At 37.3% G+C, this 22,912-nt stretch overlaps 1 protein-coding gene across 2 annotated transcripts in view; it reads right to left on the bottom strand.

The window, feature by feature from the left end:
- The window catches only part of LGR4 (leucine rich repeat containing G protein-coupled receptor 4), an 81,355-nt gene extending 64,250 nt beyond the window's left edge, over positions 1 to 17,105 (bottom strand). The window contains exon 1 of one of the 2 annotated variants that reach the window (XM_058161074.1): positions 16,095 to 17,105. In XM_058161074.1, the coding sequence (XP_058017057.1) occupies positions 16,095 to 16,279 (185 nt within the window). In that variant the 5' untranslated portion in view covers positions 16,280 to 17,105. The remainder of the gene's footprint in view (positions 1 to 16,094) is intronic. The other variant, XM_058161083.1, reaches the window with a different exon arrangement.
- Between the last annotated feature and the right edge of the window lie 5,807 nt (positions 17,106 to 22,912).

Below are 22,912 nucleotides of genomic sequence, written 5' to 3'. Positions count from 1 at the left end.
TCAATGCATCTTCAGAATCATTGGACAGAATGGTGGAAGACATTAATGCTGCCATTGGAGCATCAATGGATGGCGATTGCAAGACCTCAGTAAAATCAGTTGCCACATAATAAAATCTTCTTTCGTTGCTACGAGGAGCAGTAAAGACTGCTGGTTGGTCCATTGTCCCTGAACTATGTTTCTAAATAATTCAGGTGAGGGTATTTCCTCGCACTCCTTGGTTGGTTTTGCAAAAAGCAGATCCCCTGGATCCTGGATATCAAGAGCAGCCTCTGTTGTCGACGGATCCTCACCCAGTCACGTAGCTGCCTTGGCCTTGAAAAGCAAGGATCAGAAAAGCGCAGGCCGGAAAAACCCTGCAAATACTGGGGTTTCCTGGGTCCTGCCCTCATTCTCTAAAAGTTCATTATCCTGTGCTGCATCATCTCCTGAAATTGAAGCCTCACTCTGCATGATGATAAATTTGACCCTGATCTCTGAAATGTCTCTTGCTGTGGGACTATGGTCTGCCCCATGTGCTGCCCCTGTTGTAAGTTGGCAGTGAATGCCCTAGATATGGCAGCAGAAATCATTCTCTCCATTTGCATCATCATTTCTGACCCTTGGGGTCCCACTGTCCGGAGGCCTGCGGCTGTTGAAGTAAATGTGGCTTCTGGAGCCAACCTCCCACTCTTCGCATGAGGTTCCCCTTGATCCTCTGCCTGCAACAGAGTTACAGCAGGAAAAACATCGCTGCTTGCCTTTTGCAACAGGCTTGAAGCAGCACAAACCTCATTGTTTCTTGCCACAGAGGTTCCCCTTGAAATTGATTCTTGACGCCCTCTAGTGGTACTACTTGAGGACAAAGGATATGTTGCTGCACCACCATCGGCTGGTTTTGGAGAGCCCAGATGAAGTGCGGGAAATTTCAATCCCTCCTTCCTCAGGGGAAACCATCCCCTTTCTTTGTTCCTCTTCCCTTTCGGCCCTCACGATCCTTTTACCAATGGCCTTGTGATGCCTTTGGACATCTCTTTCCTTGGCCCTTGTAGTCCTTTGGGAAGGAGGAACCTTTGTCTCTTTATTATTATTATTATTATTATTATTATTATTATTATTATTATTATTATTATTATTATTATTATTATTTATTTGATTTTTATACCGCCCTTCTCCCGAAGGACTCAGGGCGGTGTACAGGCAAAAGTAAAAAAAAATACAGACAATACAATATACAATTTAAAATGCAAGTTAAAAAACTTATTATAATTAGCCTAAAAACTTTAAAATATATAAAAAACTAAAACCCCATTTAAAATTAGTAATAAGAAATTTAAAATCGATAAAACTTAAGCCAGCCCTGCGCGAGTGAAAAGATGTGTCTTCAGTTCGCGGCGAAATTGGTATACTCAAGGTGAAAGGAACAAACCTTTTACTGCCTTTATGTCGTAATCCCTTAAAGAAAGGGAAGACCCTACTGAAATCCGGTTTGGTCATGTCCAGATAATTGTTTGCTGTGATAGAGGTAAAAAAAAAATCCAGGTTGAGAGCCACAAGCATGCAATGAACAGGAAAAAAGGGTGGGGCTTTGATCACATGCTTATGGCTGTCGACTTTTTTGACCTCTTCCCTATGGATGCATCTGTTCCGTTACATTTTACCAACTGCTATTGTGAATCCATCCTTCTAGGAAAGAATAAGACAGCCCCAGTTAACCATCCTGACCTTCCAATTATTGATTTATTTGTAAAATTTATTGGCTGCCCATCTTACCTGGGCAGGTAACTCTGGGCGGCTTACAATTATAAAAGATAAAAACTATATAAACTAAAAACATGAATAAGTTAACACAAATAGTCAAACACTGTGGCTCAATTAAAATATGGGGAGGGCAGGAGCAGGATCTTAGAAAAATCTTGATCTCTTGCCACTGTAGTGGCAAGTTTAGAGTTTTGGGACAACTTGGGGGTTGGTTCAGGAGACCCCTAATCCTCCCAGCTTGTCTCCGGTGATTCCGATCCCACATGGGCTGTCATTTTCCTCCCCTCAGGCTCTTCGCATCACTTCCCCATTGCTCCTGATGTTGCCCTCTGCTCCGTATATTCTGAACTCCTGCCTGAAATTCAGAACGGCAGCGCAGCTGCTATGCTGGGCTAAGGCGGGAAGTCAGCCTTAAGCCCCTGCACCTCGCCGTTGGGACCCCCCCTCCCGCAGGCATAATTGCTGGTGAATCCGAACCACCGCTGCTGTCCTTGCTGGGGAGGGGGGAGGGAACTGTGCCCTGGAATTGGAGTTGCTGCAGAGTTTCCTGCGCTCCGGGGAATGGAGTTGCTGCCCCCTAACAGGCCAGCCTAGATAGGTGAAACCTGAAGCCGCCTCTTTGTTGGCCTTCCAATGGCCATCTAATATCCCGGAGTCGATCTTACTGTTTGAAGTCCAATGGAATGCTTTTTTCTTTCCTCTCCAGCACTTTGCTCATACGTCCGCTCTCTTTGAAGACTGAGTCAAAACTGGGACATGCGCAGATGAAGGGGGCATCTCCAGGAAATTATTGACTCAGCCTCAAGAGGAAGTGAGGAGCAAAAACGCATTCCATTGGATTCTCTCCCCAACACAGTGGAGAATTAGTTGTGAACTACAACAGTTACTGGATTTCAATCCTATCTAAGCCCTGGTTCCCTAACAAAGTGCCTCTTAGTGTTGGTATAAGTCTCCTTGTTCTTCTAATTTAAAAAGAAAATTAAACAGGATGGTAGCATGCCTCAGACATTTTTTAATTTCCAACAATGCTTCTGGGCTCTCCAAAATCCCAAGGCATTATAAGAAAATCAATCTGACAAGAGGTGTTGGGCAGGAGTACAAAAAGAGCACATGAATGCCACATATGACACTGGGGCCTCAGATTTCCTAATCTTACCATTATTGTTTACAACAGCAGTGATTGGGTACACAGAACATTGTAAGCCAAACTCAAAATGCATTAATGTTTCTGGCAAATACAGCCACAAAATTTTAACTTCTAATTTCTTGCAATAAAAATTAAAGTACAGCAATATTTATCCCCAAAACGAATATTTTTACAGACCTCATTTCACCATCTCCTATGAATATTCAACATGGGTACATAGGCAGCTAAGGTCATGGTACAAACCTAACTCTTTCATAATGCTAGTTCTGTAAAATATTAACAAGTAGATAAACATTGGAACAAGGTCCTTAAAAAAATCAAACTTGTTAACATTAAGAGGATCAAGACCAAACAGAGATATAGGAAATACATCCCACTGCTCTTTGAAGTTATAACAGGTTTCTAACCCAAGTTCTAACACGAGGAATGTTATCCAAACCCTAAGTGACTTATGACTGTTTTTCAGACTTATGACTGTTGCAGCATCCCCATAATCACGTGATCAAAATTCAGACACTTTGCAACTGATATATATTTAGGACTGTTGCAGCCTCCTGGGTCTTATGACAACCTTTTGTGACCTTCTGACAAGCAAAGGCAATGGTGAACCGTGTTACCAACTTCATAACTGCAGTGATTCACTTAACTGTGGCAAGGAAGGATATAAAATGGGGTGAAACCTATTTAATAACTGTCTTGCTTAGCAATGGAAATTTTGGCCTTAATTACAATCATAAGACAAGGATTACCTATATAATGAATGTAGTATTAATTTACCCAATCTGAGTAATTAATTAGATCATGTTGTACTGCCAACTCCAAGGTATTATTTGATGATCCTGCATAGCACAATCATTAAATGTCTATATAGTAATCTGTTTTCTCAAATGATTTGCCAATGGTCATTACATTGCTGATGTGCCACTACATTGCTGATCAGATGTATGAGAGTGGATTTACTCCCAAAGCATTCTTACGTAACAAATAAAACTTTAACATGGCACATATAACCATGCACTTTTAATAACAGTAAGAATGGCAGTGCTGGGCTAAATCAGAAATGGTCTAGTTCCTAAATCTACATCTAGTTTTAAATCATATATATTGTATATTTTATACTATTTTACATATAACAATTCACAGAAGAAAAAAATAATTAAAATGTAACCATACAGTTACAATTGGTTAAAAATGTGCATTAAAATATTGATGGAACTTGTTTCCAAAATAGCCAATCAAGAGCTTATTCCAAGTCTGGATAGGAATACCCTTGGCAATCACACATCTGTTTAATATGAACTAAAAAATTCTGCTCATATTTTAGAAAACACATTTTTAACCTGTTAAATCAGTCCTAGAACTGGTCTACATTTCAATTTCCTATATGCATATACCTAAAAATATGGGCCACAAAGTTAAAAAAAACTGAAAAAGAATATTGTAAGGAAATATATATAACTGAATATAGAATATTGTAGGGGGAAAAACCGTCTGACAATCTGAAGCAGAATTTGCTAGAAGAGAGTTAAAGCTGTACTAAGAAACAGGGAAAAGAAAGAAGAGAAATAATTTATAAGATGTCATTGTACATCTTAGAACTCATTAAATGTTTACAATGAATGTTAAGTAACCTTAGCCTAATTAGATGATTAAAGCCTAAATAGGAATCCCTACAGAGTGTATGCTATTTAAAAAAAATTGCTTATAGTCTTTGGTAAAACAATTGTAGAAACAATTGTAAAAAGTCTCCTCCAAAACCTAAAAACAGAAAAATTCATCACCATATTTATCTTTTATTTATTTATCTTTTATTGATGTATCATTCCCTATTTAAAACATATCCTTTCTAATTTTTTGCTCCTTTAAATAAAGCTCTCACCTATATTTGTACAATCAATTTATATTATATAGTGCTATTACATGACAGCATACAACATTTATAAGCTACAATCAGAAACCGTCAGTATCTCTCTTTTGCCTCATTTAAAAACATTTTTTTTCATTTCCTAGACAACTGAAACAGGAAGAAAACAAAAGAAAAATAAATAAATGTTACACCTCCAAGAGCACAAATTAGACCAAGGGTGTGCCGTTTATCAGAGAAGAATTATCATTTTCAATTATTCTGCCTACCACTGGTCAAATATGTTTCTTTTGTGGAGTTTGTTATGGGATTTAAATACAGATAAAACATTATTAATTATTCTGTGTACATCACTGATCATCATAGCTTGTTTTAATTATTCCAGTGAGATGCAAATACACTTAATGAAAAATAATATAAACCACATAGTAATGATTAATGAATTTGTTAAATTATTCTTTTTAAAAAAAATTGATATAGCTAATAGGCAGTTTCACACATTTTTATAATAAAACTGTATTATTTTGAAAAATATTTCACGTCTTTTATTTTTTACTATATTTATATACCTATATAGCAAAAAACTATTATGTTTGTAGATGTTATGTACACCTCTAACTGCTATTTAGCTGGAATACCAGGATACATTTCCAGACACATGTATATGCCAAAAAGCATATGGATTGAACTAAGTTCTATAGAAATTAAAGCATTACTTTCAGAAAAACAATGAACCAGCTACATACAAATACAAGTTGTAATTTTTTTAAAAAAGCCTTTCTAAACTAGGGATTTTAACCTTTTCAGGTCACTGAACTGATTGTTTAAAAATTAAAACTATAATCCCTTGATCAAAAGGCAAAGGCTTAGTGGTAGAAAATTGGCTGTGCTCAATTTTGGGGGGGAAGATGGGAGGGGAAGATTTAGTCTCTCACAAAATTCTACCAAATTCTTACAACCGCCAGAGTTCTATGGAACCTGGTTTAAAACTCCTGCAATGTAGTATATTTCTTTGATATGTTTTAGGAAGGCATTTAATTCCAGAAGAACCTAAATTTTATCTGGTATTTTACCATAATTAGACATCTGCCTGGTTTTTATGGTATAATTCTTCCTTTAGTTTCACGGTATTTTAGGGAGTTTTACATGAAATGCTACTGATTTTAATTATTAGTCATTTTGAGCAGGATAAATAAAATAGCAATAATAATAATAATAATAATAATAATAATAATAATAATAATAATAATAATAATAATAATTAAAAAAAAACCACTTTACTCATGAACAAGACTGAAATATTTACAAATGTTTTTATTTACAATTTAAAATAGACATCACAATCCAAACCCTAGGGAATATGGAATGAATTATTTAGTTTTGAATACTACAAACAACTAAAATACATGAGTATTTTCATTCTGTACTGGTAGCAACGTGGCTGAGTTCAGAAGATAAAAACCAAGGCTCTCCAACCTTCTCTCTCAGAAACTTTCGGGGTTTACATATCTCTGTTTTGTCTCTTAAATCAAAGGTAACGATAAATCAAGCTGGTAGCTTTTTTGGGGGTGGGGTGGGGTTGTATCATCTTCTAGCATCCCTTATTTAGCCTCACTGTGTCTGAGAGGGTTCTCACAATTTATGCACCATACTAACAAGTGCAGGGTTAATTAATTTTTCTTTTTACTATTTAAGGCACTGTTTCTCAGTCTAAGCAAGTTTTAACACGTGTAGACTTCAACTCCCAGAATTCTCCCACCCAGCACCCAGCTGAGGAATTCTGGGAGATTAAGTCCACACCTTAAACTCTTGCTGAGATGGAGAAACACTGATTTCTTTAAGTAATGTCACACTGGCACATGTAGGCTTCAATAACTTCTTAAGTGTTAAGCATCTCCGGTTCCTTTCTTTCATTATTTCAGGAACTGTTATTGTTTAAAAAACTGGGAACCGATTAATACTTTGTATATTCATTTCCAAGGCATGTAAACATGTTCATACCCTTTCTCCAACAACTGCATCCAGAATTTGAATAAGCTTTTGTAGAATTATACAATAACAACATAAAAACACAATATAGAAATATCCTTAAATATTTGGATGAGATTCAGTCTGATTACAAATGCAGAACAATTTATTCTTGACAATATTGAGTGTTATTTAATTAATTCCTTAATAATTGATAATTTTAAAGCATTCCATTAAGAATATTAATTAAGAATATCTGCATAAAAAGTGAACATACAAACATGTTAAGTAAAACACAGTAGGAGAGATAGAGAGGTACTAGGGCATCATAATAGTGTTTCAGTTTTCTTACCCAAAAATAGAGATGTGCACATGCTGGAATGTTCCATATCCTGTCAGAACATGCTACTTGGAAGAGAGGAGGACCAATATGGTACTTTCCAGAAATAAATCTTCTGAACTGGAATCAGTTTAAAATGATTCAAGGGTGGCCCTGCCATAAAACAGGCCAGTTTCATCTGGAATACTTCAACCAACTTCTAATTTGGAGAATTTACTCCGGGAAACTGCTGAACCACCTCCAAAATGGCACAAACATCCATACATAAAAATATCTGACCAGTTTGTCAAGCATCTGTTAAGAAAGTATTCAATCAATGGTTCACAAGGCAGAAGAAATAACAAAATCATATAGAGAGCTATTCAAACACACAATATACTGTTGAATTCAGTAAGAGACATTTTCCCCTCAAAATAAGCACTACAAGGATGGCCGAAAATAGGCAAGGAATAAAACTGAAAACATGCATGTATCTACTGCTTAGTAAAGGAAACTTATAACCTGGTTTCAAATTTTTTTTTTTAATTACACTTATACCCCGCCCTTCTCCGAAGACTCAGGGCGGCTTACATTGTGTAAGGCAATAGTCTTATCCTATTTTTATATTTATATACAAAGTCAACTTATTGCTCCCCCAACAATCTGGGTCCTCATTTTACCTACCTTATAAAGGATGGAAGGCTGAGTCAACCTTGGGCCTGGTGGAACTCGAGCCTGCAGTAATTGCAAGCAGCTGTGTTTAATAACAGGCTATCTTACAGCCTGAGCCACCCACGGCTCAGGCTGTAAGATAGAAAAATAAAGATACTGCTCGACTTACGACCACAATTGAGCCCAAAATTTCCATTGCTAAGCAAGACAGTTGTTAAGTGAGTTTTGCCCTGTTTTACAACTTTTACAACTTTTCTTGCCACAGTTCTTAAGTGAATCACAACAGCTGTTAAGTTAGCAACATGTTTGCTAAGTGAATCTACTTTCTCCATTGACTTCGCTTGTCAGAAAGTTGATCACCTGACCCCAGGACAACTGCAACCGTCATAAATATGAGTCAGTTGCCATGTGTCTGAATTTTGATCACATGGCCATGGGGATGCTGTAATAGTAAGTATGAAAAACGATCATAAGTCATTTTTTTCATGCCATTGTACTTCAAACTGTCACTAAATGAACTGTATTAGTATCAAATAGCCTTTGGTAAGTTACAGTATCTTTAACCAACATCTTCAATCTGTCTCTCATTAATGTCTTTTCATAATTCTGTCAGCACATTTTTGTTTACTTATGAAGTCATTCCAATTCTCTTGCATGAGAATCATGAAGCCCTAAATTAGATCATCTGGTATTTTAAAAAGGTTGCTTCCCAGAAAAACCATGTTGCTTTATAAAATAATACACTGTCATGCATATGTTTAAAACCAAGTACCAACCATTCAAATGATTTACATAAAACTCTACAGAGAATAAGAATTTTATCTCTACAGAATCAACTCCCTGATAAATTAGATCTGTTCTTGTCTGCAGATAAAATACAGGTAGTCCTCAAGTTATGACCATTTGTTTATTGAGAGTTCAAAATAACAAGGACAATTATAACCAGTCCTTATAATTAAGACATAGTGTCCCCTCAGCCATGTGATCAAAATTCAGATGTTTGGCAAATGCCATGTATTTACAATGGTTGTAGGTCCCAGGATCATGTGATTGCCATTTGCAACCATCCCAGCTGACTTCTGATAACCAAAGACAATGGGACAAGCTGGAGTCACTTAATGACCACGTGATTCACTTAACAACCATGTCAAAAAAGGGAAGGACTCACTTAATCACCACCTCACTTAATGGTTTAAGTTCTAATCCCAATTGTAGCAATAAATCAAGGACTCCCTGTACTTATCTAGCTTTTCTTTGAAAACAGAAAACTTAAAACGTTTTAATGAACTTTTGTCTATATAAAAGTAGTCCTCGACTTATGACCTATCACTTAACAACCATTCAAAATTATGTCAGTCTTGGAACAGGGACTTCCTGACCTCTAAAGCACTTCTGGCCATTGTAAAATGCCCAGCACAATCAGTCCCTGCAATCATATGACCACATTTTGGTTGCTTGACAATCAGCTCATCTTTATGACCGGTTGCTATGTTCCACAGTCATGTAACCATGATTTTAACATCTTTTGTTAACCGCCCTGAGTCCTTCGAGAGAAGGGCAGTATAGAAATCGAAGAAATAAATAAATAAATAAATTTTTGCTGGTTTCTGACAAAAAACACACATTTCGAAGACATAACTGCAGTATTCACTTAATAATCACAGATTTGCTTAAAAACCACTGTAATTCACTTAACAACCACCACAAAATGTCATGACATCAGGCAAAATCACATGGATTGCTTGAATTATGACCTAACAACTTGCAACCAAAAATCTGGTCCCAATTGTGCTCGCAAGTTGAAAACTACCAGTACAGAATATTTCTTAAATACCATATATGTTGCTGAAAGACATTTTTAATAAGAGAACATTTAAATACCCTTAAAATTAAGAATGTGTGCATAATATTTATTTTTATTAAACTAATAAAATTAATTTAAGTCAAGTTTCTTCCAAGATGAGCCCCGAGATACCCATGTAGGTATTCTGGTAGCTATCTGGAACTCACTTGTATTAGTGCTTTCCAACATTTTTTTTTATTTCCCAAACTATTTTACACTCCTATTTTCTGAAAGTCATCCTTCTAACTGTTAAGTGATCTGATTCTGCTTAATTTGCATGTCCAGACAATGTCAGCAACGTGCTATTACCTTTTGAGACATAATCACTTATTCTTACTAAAAAAAATCTGCAGAACTTTCACTTCTATTCTTGGACAACATTAAGTATCTTATCAGTGTAAACAGTTATGTGTTGAAATGTAAACAGTACATTTTTACACACTCTACTTCAATGGGAAACAACAAAAATCCCTGACGAAAGATACTCTGTTAAAGCTACGACTGTATAACCTCTTTGAAATAAGTCCTACTGAATAGAGACTCACTTTTGATGAGATACATTTAACATTAGATTGTGTTTTAATTTGGTATTGTCAAATACAGTACACTCAAATTTATGCTTGCACAAACTGTACTGAAACAAGGATTACAACTACTCTTTACAGATAAATAATATTAAACATTTTACACATTTAAATCCATAGCCTATCTGAATAGACAGTGGCTAAATATCAGAATCAGGACCTTTTTGGCAAATAAACTTAGCTATAATAATGATGAAAAAGTCTTACTGCTTCTCAGCTGCTATTTAAGAAAAAAAGAGAGGAGTGAGTTCCAGTTTCTATTTAAATCTAAACACTTATACAATTTTCAGTAAGAAAATTATGGAGTTAAGAATTAGGGAGGCTAAATGAAGGCAAGTGGTATGAAAGAAGCAAACCAAATAGAACTCAGTAATTGTGGCTTTACTATACATAGGATGAAGAGACTGAAAGAGAAATAAACCAGTATAACTAAATTCAAGAGATTCTGTAGAACTGTTACGTATCATGCTGAAATTTTCATTTGACATGTTTCTTAAAAGAAAATGTTAAATTACTGCAATTTAGTACAATAATGCTTTTGTTAGAACTAATATTTTTCCTCCTCTACCCTATCCATGAATTTACCAAGCTATACTATACTATGCAATACAATACCCAGAAATGTCTAATTTAGTCTCTATAAACATTCAGAATTCAATAGATTTCTACAACGTTCCAAGAACCATTTTTTATTTTGAAACAAAGCCCTTTCATAAGGGGCATCTGAATTTAAAAATTGGATAAGTAAAAATTGGAATGGATTGCTCTTTCTTCCTATGGAAGCTACCATGCCTTTTTGAGTTCCTATGCCATGATCAAATATCCACCTATAATCAGAAGGAATGGCATAAAGTTGCGTCCTCCATGTTTGATGGAGAATAGAAGCCAGATATCCCCAATCCAATTTGAATACCTTAGCCGACATACCATACTGGAATTGCAAGTTGGCTAGCTGAAATAGAGTTTCTTCTTGGAAGATAGGAGGCTGAAGTATCCATATAGTAAGGTTTTCTTGAGCTTAGAAATGATAGAGATCCACTCAGCATAACAAGTCAATTAATACATTTGTGATATGGAACTATATTTGCATATCATATTAGACATCAACTGTCATGAAAGAATGAAAACAATTATTACGACATCTATATACTGGTAGAAAGCAATCATGAAATCAGATATTCAGCAATTAAGCACCAGAATTATGCAAGCCATAGCCTTCTTGACTACAGTACTTTTTACCCATGGTTATGACATCGATTATTTTCTACTTGCCATCAAAATTTTAACTGTTATAGTGCTATCAATCTATATTATTGTTACTTTTTTGCTATTAGGCCCTTTTCTAGTCAATTCCCCCTACCATTATTTATTATACAGATAGTCCTTGACTTACAATCATTTGTTTAGTGACTACACTACAGTACAACGGAACTGAAAAAAATGACTTATGATCATTTTTCACACTTATGACTGTTGCAGCTGTGATCTATGATCACGTGATAAAAATTTGAACAATGGCAATTGGGGTCATGTGATTGATCACCTTTTGTGATCAAGCAGATTCACTTAACAACTATGTTACTAACTTTAACGATAGTGATTCACTTAACAACTCTGGCAAGAAAGGTTATAAAATGGAGCAAAACTCACTTAAGAACTGTCTTGCTTAGCAATGAAAATTTCTCAATTATATGACTCAATTGTGGTCGTATGTTGAGGACTATCTGTACCTGAACTTTCAATAGAATAAAAAACATATAAATCAGGCTCGTAAACAGTTATTTGCCTGCAAGTTAAGAAGCCTTTTATAAAGCAGGAGAGAAAGATCTTTGTTGCTATTATAGCAGGTCAATGAGATACAAATAATTAGCATAAATACCTCAGAGGAAATGGCTAGTAAAACTGTACTTTATAAGATAGTGGATTGAATCCAATTTTGGTTTCATGTAGACATAATTGTTCCTATCAGCAAAAGCGGTATGAGGTAATTCTCTAGTCCTCTGAAGTTAATTTCAAATGATACTTGAGAATAATCTCTCCCTATGGCTCCCACTCATTGCAGGACCAGCATTAGTTTCTACCTATTTGCAAATCTTACATTATATTTAACAGCATCGATGTGGTCAATAATCTTCCTACGTATTATATATTCTAATTTATACTCCCAATGTATATGTTTGCTCCTTTAGAATATAAGGAATGTATTCAAAGCTTAGTAAACATGCTAGGCAAAAATAGATCATATGCTAGTGCTGGCATCTGAATTTTATGTGTTTTTCCTGATGATTTAGACTTCAAGCCTCAAAACACTGGACGTGCTAGTTGGGATTGATGGAGACCATACTTGAAAACATCTGGAGGAGATCAAATTGCTAAACCTTAATTTGAAGTTTGAATGTTCTGCAAGCTCTTACATTTTCCCTCTACATAATAGTTTTCTCTCGTATGACTTGGTTTTCTCTAAATACCACTTGCCACAACTTCTAGAATAGTAAACTGCCTAATGGTCTTTTCAAACATGGTTTATAAATCCACTGTAAACTATGGTTGGAAATGGCTATTATGTACAAAAATACAATAGAAAACCCAGGGGAGTATAAGACATAGGGAGAAAAGGATCAATATGTCCTCAATCAACAAACCATGTTGACAGATTTCATTTATAACACCTCAATTATGGTTAAGTAAATTGGTAGATTGTTGAAAATATACAAATAGCAATGCTTTCCTTTCAATATTCGTGTGCTATTTCTAACGACGAATGTATAAAAAACAGAAATATTTCATTCTTTTTAAGCAACTGAAAAATGAACTTAATTTCCTTTTAAATGTGTGATTTTAATTCTCAAACTGACTCATCTAATGGCCGCTATAGTCATTACATTAAGAATGGACTCATCAAGACAAGGTACATTTAAACAGACTACCACAAAGCTACATGCTCCTATACTTATAACTCAATCCTATACATGTTTGCAAGAAAAACATCACCCTCATATAATTGGGCTAAAAAAATCTGCACTGTGTACAGTGGTTGCCATGGACAGTAACAAGTCATAGAGAAAATACTGTTAATACAAGAAAATACAAGAAAAACAAGAAAAATTACGACTTAAACCACAGTTTTACCAAGTATATTGTATTCACTACAAAGTTCAGATCATATGTTTCTTTTTGTTTTATATAGGAATGTATTTTATTCTAAAAAGCCAGAGTTACCTTAGAAGTAAGTGACTGCATCTCATTATAAAATCACGTTATCGGTTTATAATTTTAAATTCTGCCAAAAAACAGAGCACACCCAATATGCCTTATTATAAAAGATTTGTGGGAAACTTTAATTAACAGTGACGAGTTTTTAATACCACCCATTTAAAATCTTAGTTGAGTAAATGGCATCAATGATGATACTATTATGTGATCTTGTGTAAAATTAGATGCAGGGTGGACACACATATGCGCCACATATGTAAAAGTTCCTGTATTGGGATTGGTACTAAAGACAATAGGTCCTAGGGAAAAAATATGTTCAGCAGTGGCTGATCCCTTAAGAAACTCCCAAGAGAGATAGTTCTTTCAGCTGTAGTATTCAATATTTTTTTAGAAACTTATACATTTCAAATGGGTATTTATTTTTTGCTGCTTTAGCTTTGGGAATTGTTTACACTTCTTGAATAACGTTAGTCTTATATTATTTGTTTGGTTATTTGCTCAAAAATAGATGTTTTATTCCAAGATTGCAAATAAATTGCTAATTACAAAATGAATATTGTAACATTGAGAGCAGACATCTCAACATATACACCTGCATCTTCTCTCAAAATATAAAACATATGATACTTTCAAATTCAGAGCCATGCTAGCATCTCAAGCAAGTTTGAACTCTCACACCTTAATTTTAAGGTTAGGGTTCATATCTCTGAGAGATATTAATTCTTCTATTTCTTGACCTTTAAGCAGTACCTCACTGTTCATAATTCTTTTGAAAATTAATAGTTTCTTACTGTCTGTCCTCTCTCAAAAGTTTCAGCTGAAATATTCTACAATATTTCTTCATCTGTCTTGGTAATTAAACAAGACTTTTGCTTCATTAGTCCCCAATATTTCACACCTGACTTTAAAACTATAGCTTCTCAAGTGAGCTCTAATTACTAATATTAAAACAAAAGCAATTTTTAGGAAATTCTCAAGACTTTTATGGTCTGCCGATTCAGCACAAAGAATGATTAACACCAACCACATACACACCTTGCAATACCACACCCTTGAAATCCTAGATGCAGTACACACCTAATTCTATAAGTTTATCCTTATAATGGTTTTGTTAAAGAGAAAAGCTGGGGTTAATTGTATTGGTGCCTTAGTTTTGCTGAATTTGCTTTCAAATTAAGCCTAAGTAATATTGCTTGGATTAAATGATTTGACACCTGCATTTCTGTACAAATATAAAGGGTATGTGTGTGCGCGCGCATATGATTGTGCCATAAGGAAGTCTTTTTGTGGACTGGAATCTATCTGTATATTCAGCCAAATAGTGCTATTATTCATCCAAGCTATCAGGTAAATTCTATTTTCAACTTGCTTTATACAGTATGCCGGCAGTTTATTACAGTTTTAGACCAGTACAAGAATGTGTCCATTGGTGCCTTGTGAGTACTTATAAATCTATCTTGAGACAGTAAATAAAGGTAAATTAAAATACATTTATAAAACAACCCAACTAAAATCCATGAGTGAAATCCAAAAGTAGCAATCTATATCTATGTTATAAAGTGGTATCTATAAATTGTGATTACATATAAAATTACAAAATTGTGGTCTCTAAAATTTACATAAAATATGGTGTGTAATATTATAAAAACTTGATAATGTCTAAGATTGCACAGAATATATCTGTTAAGCAGGAACTTGGTCCATCATCTGCAGCATTTTATGGAGTGTATTTCTTTAGAGTAGTATTTCCAAGAACCTTGGGAAAAACACCACTGGGATCCACCAACGTTTGTTCACTCGCATTTACCTGTTTGCATAGATCTCATCTCTCTAGGAGGAATGTACAGGGGTCATTCCTTTCTTCCCCACCTTTATTCATTATAAAAGCCCAAAACTAGAGAAATGGAAAAACCATAGACTTAAAAGGTGGCAAACAGTGAGAAAATGTCTGCCAATTTTTTGAAAAAATCATAGGCTATTTATTTGGAAATGCAAGTTATGAGGGTGTTTAAGGCTACCACAAATACTAAACACAAGATATATAGCCATTCTCCACCAGTGAATCCTACATTAGCCAATTACCATGTTTTAGTTCCTTTACAGTCCAAGTTCTTAACATATGTCCTACTTTCCATACTGAAAAAGACTTCAAAAAGACCAACAACCTTGGCACTTTAAGCGTTTTGAACAACAAAGTAGGAACAGGGCAATTAACAAAATTCCTAAACTCAGCCCTTAAGTTCAGATAACAAGGAAAGGTACCTTCACCCCTAACCTAAAACAAACACAAACACACACACACACACACCCTCACGTACGTTTTACTTACTCCCTGTAAGTGAGAATCCCACATCGGGCCGGGTAGTTAAGAATAGCTCAAGAATGCGCATTACGCACGGACAAACTCGAGCCTAGGCACTTTACGCGTTAGTAAATCGCCTCCCCCCCAAAAAAAAAAAAAATCAAAGGGGGAAGGTGCAAAGCGGCCGCCTTTCCCCGGCCGGGGAGGATTTCTCCCCACAGGTGAAGGGGCTGCAGCCAAAGCCAGGAGCTGGAAGAGAAGCGAAAAGAGAGGCGCCTTTCTCTCCCTTCCCTTGCTTTTTTAGGCCAGGTTATGAAGCACACACAACCTGTTTGGCAAGGTAAAGAGGAAGGGGGGAAAAAAGACGAGCGTGGCACCCACCCACCCCTTTCCCGTGCTCCCCACCGCTGCCCCCCCTACACACACTTTCTTCCCTACTTACAGTAAATGAGTGAAGGCGCTGAGTCCTTCGGGCACGGCGGTGAGCCCCCTCCCGGAGCAGTCAACTCCTCCGTCCCCATCGCAGCTACAGGAAGCCGGGCATGGAGAAAGGGAAGCTCTTTCGCTGGGCCCAGCCAAGCAGCCAAAGCCCCAGGCGAAGAAACCGAGCAGAGCAAGGCAGCGCATCGCCAGCCTCTTCGTCCTTGTCGCCGAGGCGGTCGAAAGCTCCCCACGGCGCGCACCGCCCGGCCGGGGGGACGATCCCTTTTCAGCAACGGGGGGCCAAGTGCTTTGCGCTCGCCCCGCCCGGGCCCTGGAGCTGCTCCCGAGTCCTTCGTCTGGCGCCGCTGGCTGGCTGGTTCACTGCCTCCCTTCCTTTCCCACCTCTCGGGCCGGAGCGAGCGTCCTTCTTTCGTTCCCTTTCCCAACAAACTCAGTCCCGCCGCGCGAAGAGCCGACGTTTCAGCGCCTCGCCTTCCTGTCTTCTGAGCCCATGGAAAAAGCGGCAGGCAGGCACAGCAGGCTGTCGTCGAGCCCTCTCAAGGCAGCAGGTAAAAACGTGCCCCGTTGGAATCTGCCATGACGCTCGTTTCCCGAGCTCTCCTTTTCTGCAACGCCGCCGCAGAGGTAAAGCGCAGCTCTTTTCTAAGAAGCGAAGCCTTCAACCATTCCAGCACACGCGCTCGCTCGCCAGTTCTTTCCTCGGCTGCGGCCGTTGCGCTTTGCCAGCAACTGCCTTGCCCGCCTGCCTGCCTGCCTGGTTGCTTTCCTTCGCCTTCTAGGGTTGCACACAATACGGGGACAGCGTGTGTGTGCTTAACTCGGCCGACTCCCGGTGCCTGCTGAAGCGATATGCAAAACAGCGAGGTGTGTATGCTAATGAGAGAATCGTGCTGCTCGTTCTCATTGGTCGAAGAGGAGCCTCAGCCTAGTAAATATATACAAATCTCGGAGCTTATTCCTCCCCCACACACACTCCCCGCAAACCTTCGGCAGTCCCGAACAGAAAGGAAAGAAACGGCCTCTCATTGGTTAATGGGGAGCTACGGGTAGGCGGGTCAACAAGCGATAAGTGACGGGAGGCGGAGGTTTCCTTCGATAACCGAGAGGGGTTGCGGGGTCGAGAGAGAGAGAGCGAGGGGGGTGGGAAGGTTTCTTCTAAGATGGAGCCTCTTATAGGATGCGACTTACCCCTGCACAGCGGCTTGTGGACGGTTCCTTTTCTCCTGGGATACCAGTCAAAGATCTCTACGCCCCCCCCCCCTTGCTAGGAAAACGGCCTGTTGGAATTGGTCTCGTCGAACAAAACAGCCGTTCAGACGTCAAGGAGGAGTCTGCAAAATTAAGCACGTGCTGGCAAATACTTCAACTAAGGGGACCTCAAGGCCTTAATTCATTTACTTTTGAAAGGAACTTATTTTTTTGGCTAGGTTGATAGTGTTGCAGCTGTCCTGCAACTGCAGTATTTGGGAGGAGGGGGGGGAAACATGGCCATAAATCTGGTGGCAGTTGTAGAACTGCCTAGCTAGACCCCTAGAAATGGACCCTAGGCGAAACAAGTTAAATTGCTACATTGGTTTTCCAAGTCTGCTGATCTGCAAACCACTGCAACTGATTTTTTTTTTTAAATGAAGTAATATTGCTGAAATAGAAAGCATTGAAAAGCCTCCTTGAACAGTGCTCACTATTTGGCTTTGACAGAACTGTTTATGATGAGAAAATCCAGTTATAGGTAGAGGCAGAAGGGAATTTCCAGAAACACCTTTGGAAGAATTTTAGGGCTATTATCCATCAGTACAGTCATATACCATCTGATGCCTTCCAGATGTGTTGAAAGTGCAATTCACGAAGAGCTAAAGAACACAGCTTGGAGAATGGACGTCCATACTTCATAGTTCTTTGTATATATCTTTGTATATATTTACTCTTTTAATCAATGAAGACTCTATGTAAGAATATTACACCTGCTAACAGTAATGGGTATTAAAGAATTTGATCAGTGCCATTTTCAGCTGCAGTCTAAATAACAAAACTAGCATCCATTACTGTTACGTCTTATCACTAGGTAGTGTGAATGGTTGGACTACGGGAGGGTACATATGTGACATCAATGCTCCTCCCTCCCAAGATAGAATTTAGGGGTTTCCAAACTGCTACCATATCTACTTCTGGATGCCTCAAAAGAAGTTTGAAAATGATACATAATCAACTATCTTGGCTCTATTAGCCTTTAAAAACTGAAAACAGCATTCAATCACAACCTTCTTGCAGCTGCCGCGGGTTGTGAAATAATAAATACCCCTATTCTATTGGCATCCTTCAGTCTCAAACGACTATGGTATCATGCACTGGAAACAGCATCTAGTGTGGCTAAAAAGGCCAATTCGAGAGTGACAATCCCTTCCACACTGAGGGCAGATACATTCTGTCCCCTGCCCATCCCCCAGATTTCGCTGGTTCCGGGACTGCCTCTGCCTCAGCCTGCCAAACAAATGTCTCTTGGAATTGGAGAAGGCCATGCTGCGTCTTTAGCCTCCAAGCTGAACGATCGGAGATCAAGGTTTCCCAGTTGTTAATGTCCATTCCCAGGACCTTTAGGTCCCTCTTGCAGATACCCTTATATCACAGCTGTGGTCTCCCTCTGAGGCACTTTCCCTGCACTAATTCTCCATACAGGACATCTTTCGGAATCCGACCATCAGTCATTCTCACGACATGCCCAAACCAACATAGATGTCGCTGTTCCAGTAGTGTATACATACCCTATAAATACCCCTACACACACACAAACAAACACAAGAAAAATTACAAGAACATTTCTTAACCACTGCGCTCCAAATATCCTTACTGAATGTTGCCATCCTTCATGCCTACTTTTATATTAAAAAAACAGTGATTTATCTGAACGAGAATTGCAAAGACATCAAAATACCTCTTTCTTGGAAAGACTGGCTGGGAAGCTAAAGCCTAAAAAACTCTGAGACAGGAGCAAGCTGCTCACAAGTTAAGTTACAGTGGTACTGTTTCAAAGAAAGCATTTTATTGCAGCTTCAAATACATGATAGCTAAGGCAGCTGAGTTCTTGAATATTATCAACACTGGATTCATAGGAGTCTAAAACTGTTTTTGAGTCAAATATTCATAAGGAAGGGTCCTTAAATGGCTATGGCTATTCATTCAGAGTCATAAAAGTAAAAACATTGAATTGTACTGAGCTGCCATCTGTATCCATATAGGAAAGCTAATTTTAAAAAGCATGTTCAAGAAAAACTGGATTTGTGTTTTTTCTTAAAAATACACTCATTTCCCCCCCACCACAAGTAATTTTCACATTCCTAAGCATTCTTTTTCAAAATATATTTCTAATAAAGTCAGTTGATAGTAGATGAACATATGTTCAAGGTCAAAGTTTTACAATGACTAAATCCCCATAATATTTCACTAAAGCTTTGCAAATAGTCCTGATACATTCACATTAATAAAAACTGCATCATTGTCCCCCGTCGAATTCAATGGAAAATAAAACTGCTTGGCTGGATTAGATGTACTATTGTCTAATAATTATAGGTACAGAACAACGTATTCGCATTTGTCTGTGGGAAACAGGTTAAGACATGATTCTTCTCCTTAATAGAAGCTTGTGTAAATCTGATGACATTATATTTTAACATGAATTCAGTAATAAGCAGTAATCACCTTAAATGGTGGGACTAAATGACTGACATTGAAAAGGCTGCTATTGTGTGCAATGTACCATGAAGGACTCCTTTGTGCAGGTTTGCATCATATAAGGAAACAACTTAAGAGAGTAAGTTAATGGGTATTGTGGTCATAGAGGTGGAATGACATAGCAGGTTTCAGCTTCGCTTTTCTGATTGTCAGGAACTTTGTCATATTTGGAAAATAACAGTTTCTTTCACTCCAAGCAATTTCTTACATTTTAAATGTGGCATGTAACTTTCTCATAGGGATTGTGTACTTTGGGGGGACAGGGGAAGAAACCCAGAAACCTTGCTGAGTTTGGATGCCTTGGAAAGGAAAAATATCAAGGAAAAAATTACAAAAATTTGCAAGTCAAAGTAATCTTCTCATACCACAAACTCTGTAGAAACAAACCACTTCCTGGACTTAGTCAAAACTTAACTTCATTCATTTGAAGTTAGTGGCAGCAGGAATGTCACTCTATAAGTAATTCATAGAACTTATAAGGAAAGGAGCAAAGATTTAAAAAAAAAAACACTCTATCCTTCTGAAGGTTGATTGATAAAGGTAGCAATGATTAATTATACTAATGTGCTTGTACTATTTAATATTGCTTGTCTCTTTTCAGATATTTTTTCTCTTTCTCCCTCCTGATCTTTTTCCCCAAAGTCCCCTGCTCCTGTCATAGATATACAACTATTACCAGTAAATTCAGAACAAGAAAACGGATTATCATTGTACTGTGATTTAGATATGTTAAGTTCCAGTGGATTGGATTGTTCTGGCTAGAGAAGGTAACTCGAGAATATCACATTAAAGTTCGTAGGATTTATTTCAGAGGAGATTTGCATTAGATGGTCTGTCATTGGCTTGTGAGACTAGTACATGCTGTATTCTAAGTTCCATTCTTCATGTAGTCAAAAGGATACTATCCACAAAAGGAAAATACTAATAAATTCAAATGAATCCATGGTTTGCAGAATAAAACAAAAATCTCTAGAAAAATAAACCAGAGGAAAAGTGACACCAGCTTAAAGAAATCATAAACAAGACATAGAAAACCAATGTCGCGGTGATTGCCTACAATCCACTCTATTACTTTATGTCAGGCATAACAATAGGTGCAACATTTGAGTTGTGCTGCAAGCTGCCATGGTCATAATTAATTGTGAAACAATTACAATGTGAAGATCTTTCTTGAGGCCCCCACTAACCAAGCCATACGTAGCCATAGATAGATATCCACAATTTGGTATTAATATATTTTTAATAGTTCAAAAGTGAAATGGGCTCTGTCTCTCTAAACTTGCCCTACCTTCTTGACTCACTGCATGACAAATCTTTTATTCTTTTTTTAATACTACCAGGTGCAGCTGCCCAGCATCTGAATATTTCATTATGAGAGTACAGAAATTACAGTAATTGTAGTACTTGTCTAATGTCTGAAAGAAAATTACCAGCCCAATTCTTTGACAGTGTTAGTATATAATATATAAACTATGCAGAGAGATGGATTAGTGAGCCATCTTGGTTGATACAATTTGTTCAGAAAGTGGTGGGGAGATGGATTGCAAAAATTGAGGCATAAAGTATTAGTAATACCTAGACACCTATTAGGAAAGAGGCAAGATGGCCCAGTGGCTTAATGGTGCTGGGAATGGTCTTTGGTCCAATTGTTTGAGTCCTAGTATTCCATGATGGGGTGAGCTCCCATCATTCACTTCAGCTTCTGCCCACCTAGCTGTTCAAAAGCATGTTCTATGCGAGCAGATAAATAGGAACCACTTCACCAGGGAGATGAGCTGCTTCTTCATGTGGACAATTAGATAGTATTAGTAATACTTTGACATCTATTAGGAGACAAACTCTGCCACACATGATCTTTCCAGGAAGCTCCTGATTTGCCTTTTTGACAATTTTTCTTTCTATTTGTGAAGGAAAGTACAAGGTGTTAAGCAACAAAGAAGCCTTGATTGAAAAAAGTAGAAGTAGCAAAAATATCAAGGGGAAATGACTCTGTAATGCTGAAATTCTTGATTTTAAAGGGAAACTAAAGCTCATTCATTGTACAGTTTTTATAACCTGCCCCGGGGTGCAAAACTTGGCAGCAGATAATAATATCTTGAATTTTTTAAAAAAGGCCTTTTATGTCAGAACAATGACAAGTAGAATTCCAGTGGAAGAAATAATTGAAAAAAGGTGTTCAAGCTAGGAGGGAATTTCTTTAAAAGAGAAATTAAAAGTACAAGTATAAACAATTTCAACCCAGAAAACATGGTGGAAAGCCAAAGAAGCCAATGTGGCCCCCACAAATCTTATTGAAAATCTAAAGAAAAGATACACACAGGAGGTAGAATCAACGAAAAACATCTTAACAAGTAGCTCTGGTAACAAAGGTGGCATCAGGAAAGCTAAAGCTCCAATTGAACTGAAGTTAGTAAAGTAAGCTGAAAGCAGAAAAAATATGTCTGTCTCGGTGTTGGATATCTTTAAAATAAAAGCAAAGGGACCATTATACCAGCAATGCAAATAATAAGAAGCAATGAAAAGGCAAACTGTTTTGATTCATTGTTGCACCAGGTGATTGTGAAGAGCAAAATGAAAATACAGAACTGATGCTTGAAATGAATAGAAATATGATCAGGGAATATGTCTTTTATTCCAATCATTGGTCCTATTTTCAAAATGGAAAAAAGACTGTTGAGGAAACCCCAGACCAGTTAGACTCACATTGAGGAAGATTTTAAAGCAGACAATAATGAGATAAATCAGTAAACATTTTGAAAACGAGCAGTAGCAGTAGGAGTTTTTAAGTTCAAGTCCTGCCCAGCTAATCTTATTGTTTGATCAGGTCTTTTTCTTAGTATCTTGTGCAAATGTTATATACAATATGCAAAATATCATAATTTGGGGGGGAAAATAAAGCATTTAAAAACATTTTTTAAATGACATCCTAATTAACAAGCCATTTTAGCACTAACTATCTAGCATGGCAACTCACTTGATCTATAAGCTGGCTTGAAAAATTACACTCATAGAGTGTTCATCCTCATCAAACTGGAATGAGATATTGAGGAGAGCTACAAAATTCAGTTTTTGGTATTATAATCTTCCATT

This window comes from Ahaetulla prasina, chromosome 1, assembly GCF_028640845.1.
Source record: "Ahaetulla prasina isolate Xishuangbanna chromosome 1, ASM2864084v1, whole genome shotgun sequence".
Lineage (NCBI taxonomy): Eukaryota > Metazoa > Chordata > Lepidosauria > Squamata > Colubridae > Ahaetulla > Ahaetulla prasina.
The sequence above is the reverse complement of the archived record's forward strand: the minus strand, read 5'-3'. Positions and strand labels throughout refer to the sequence as shown.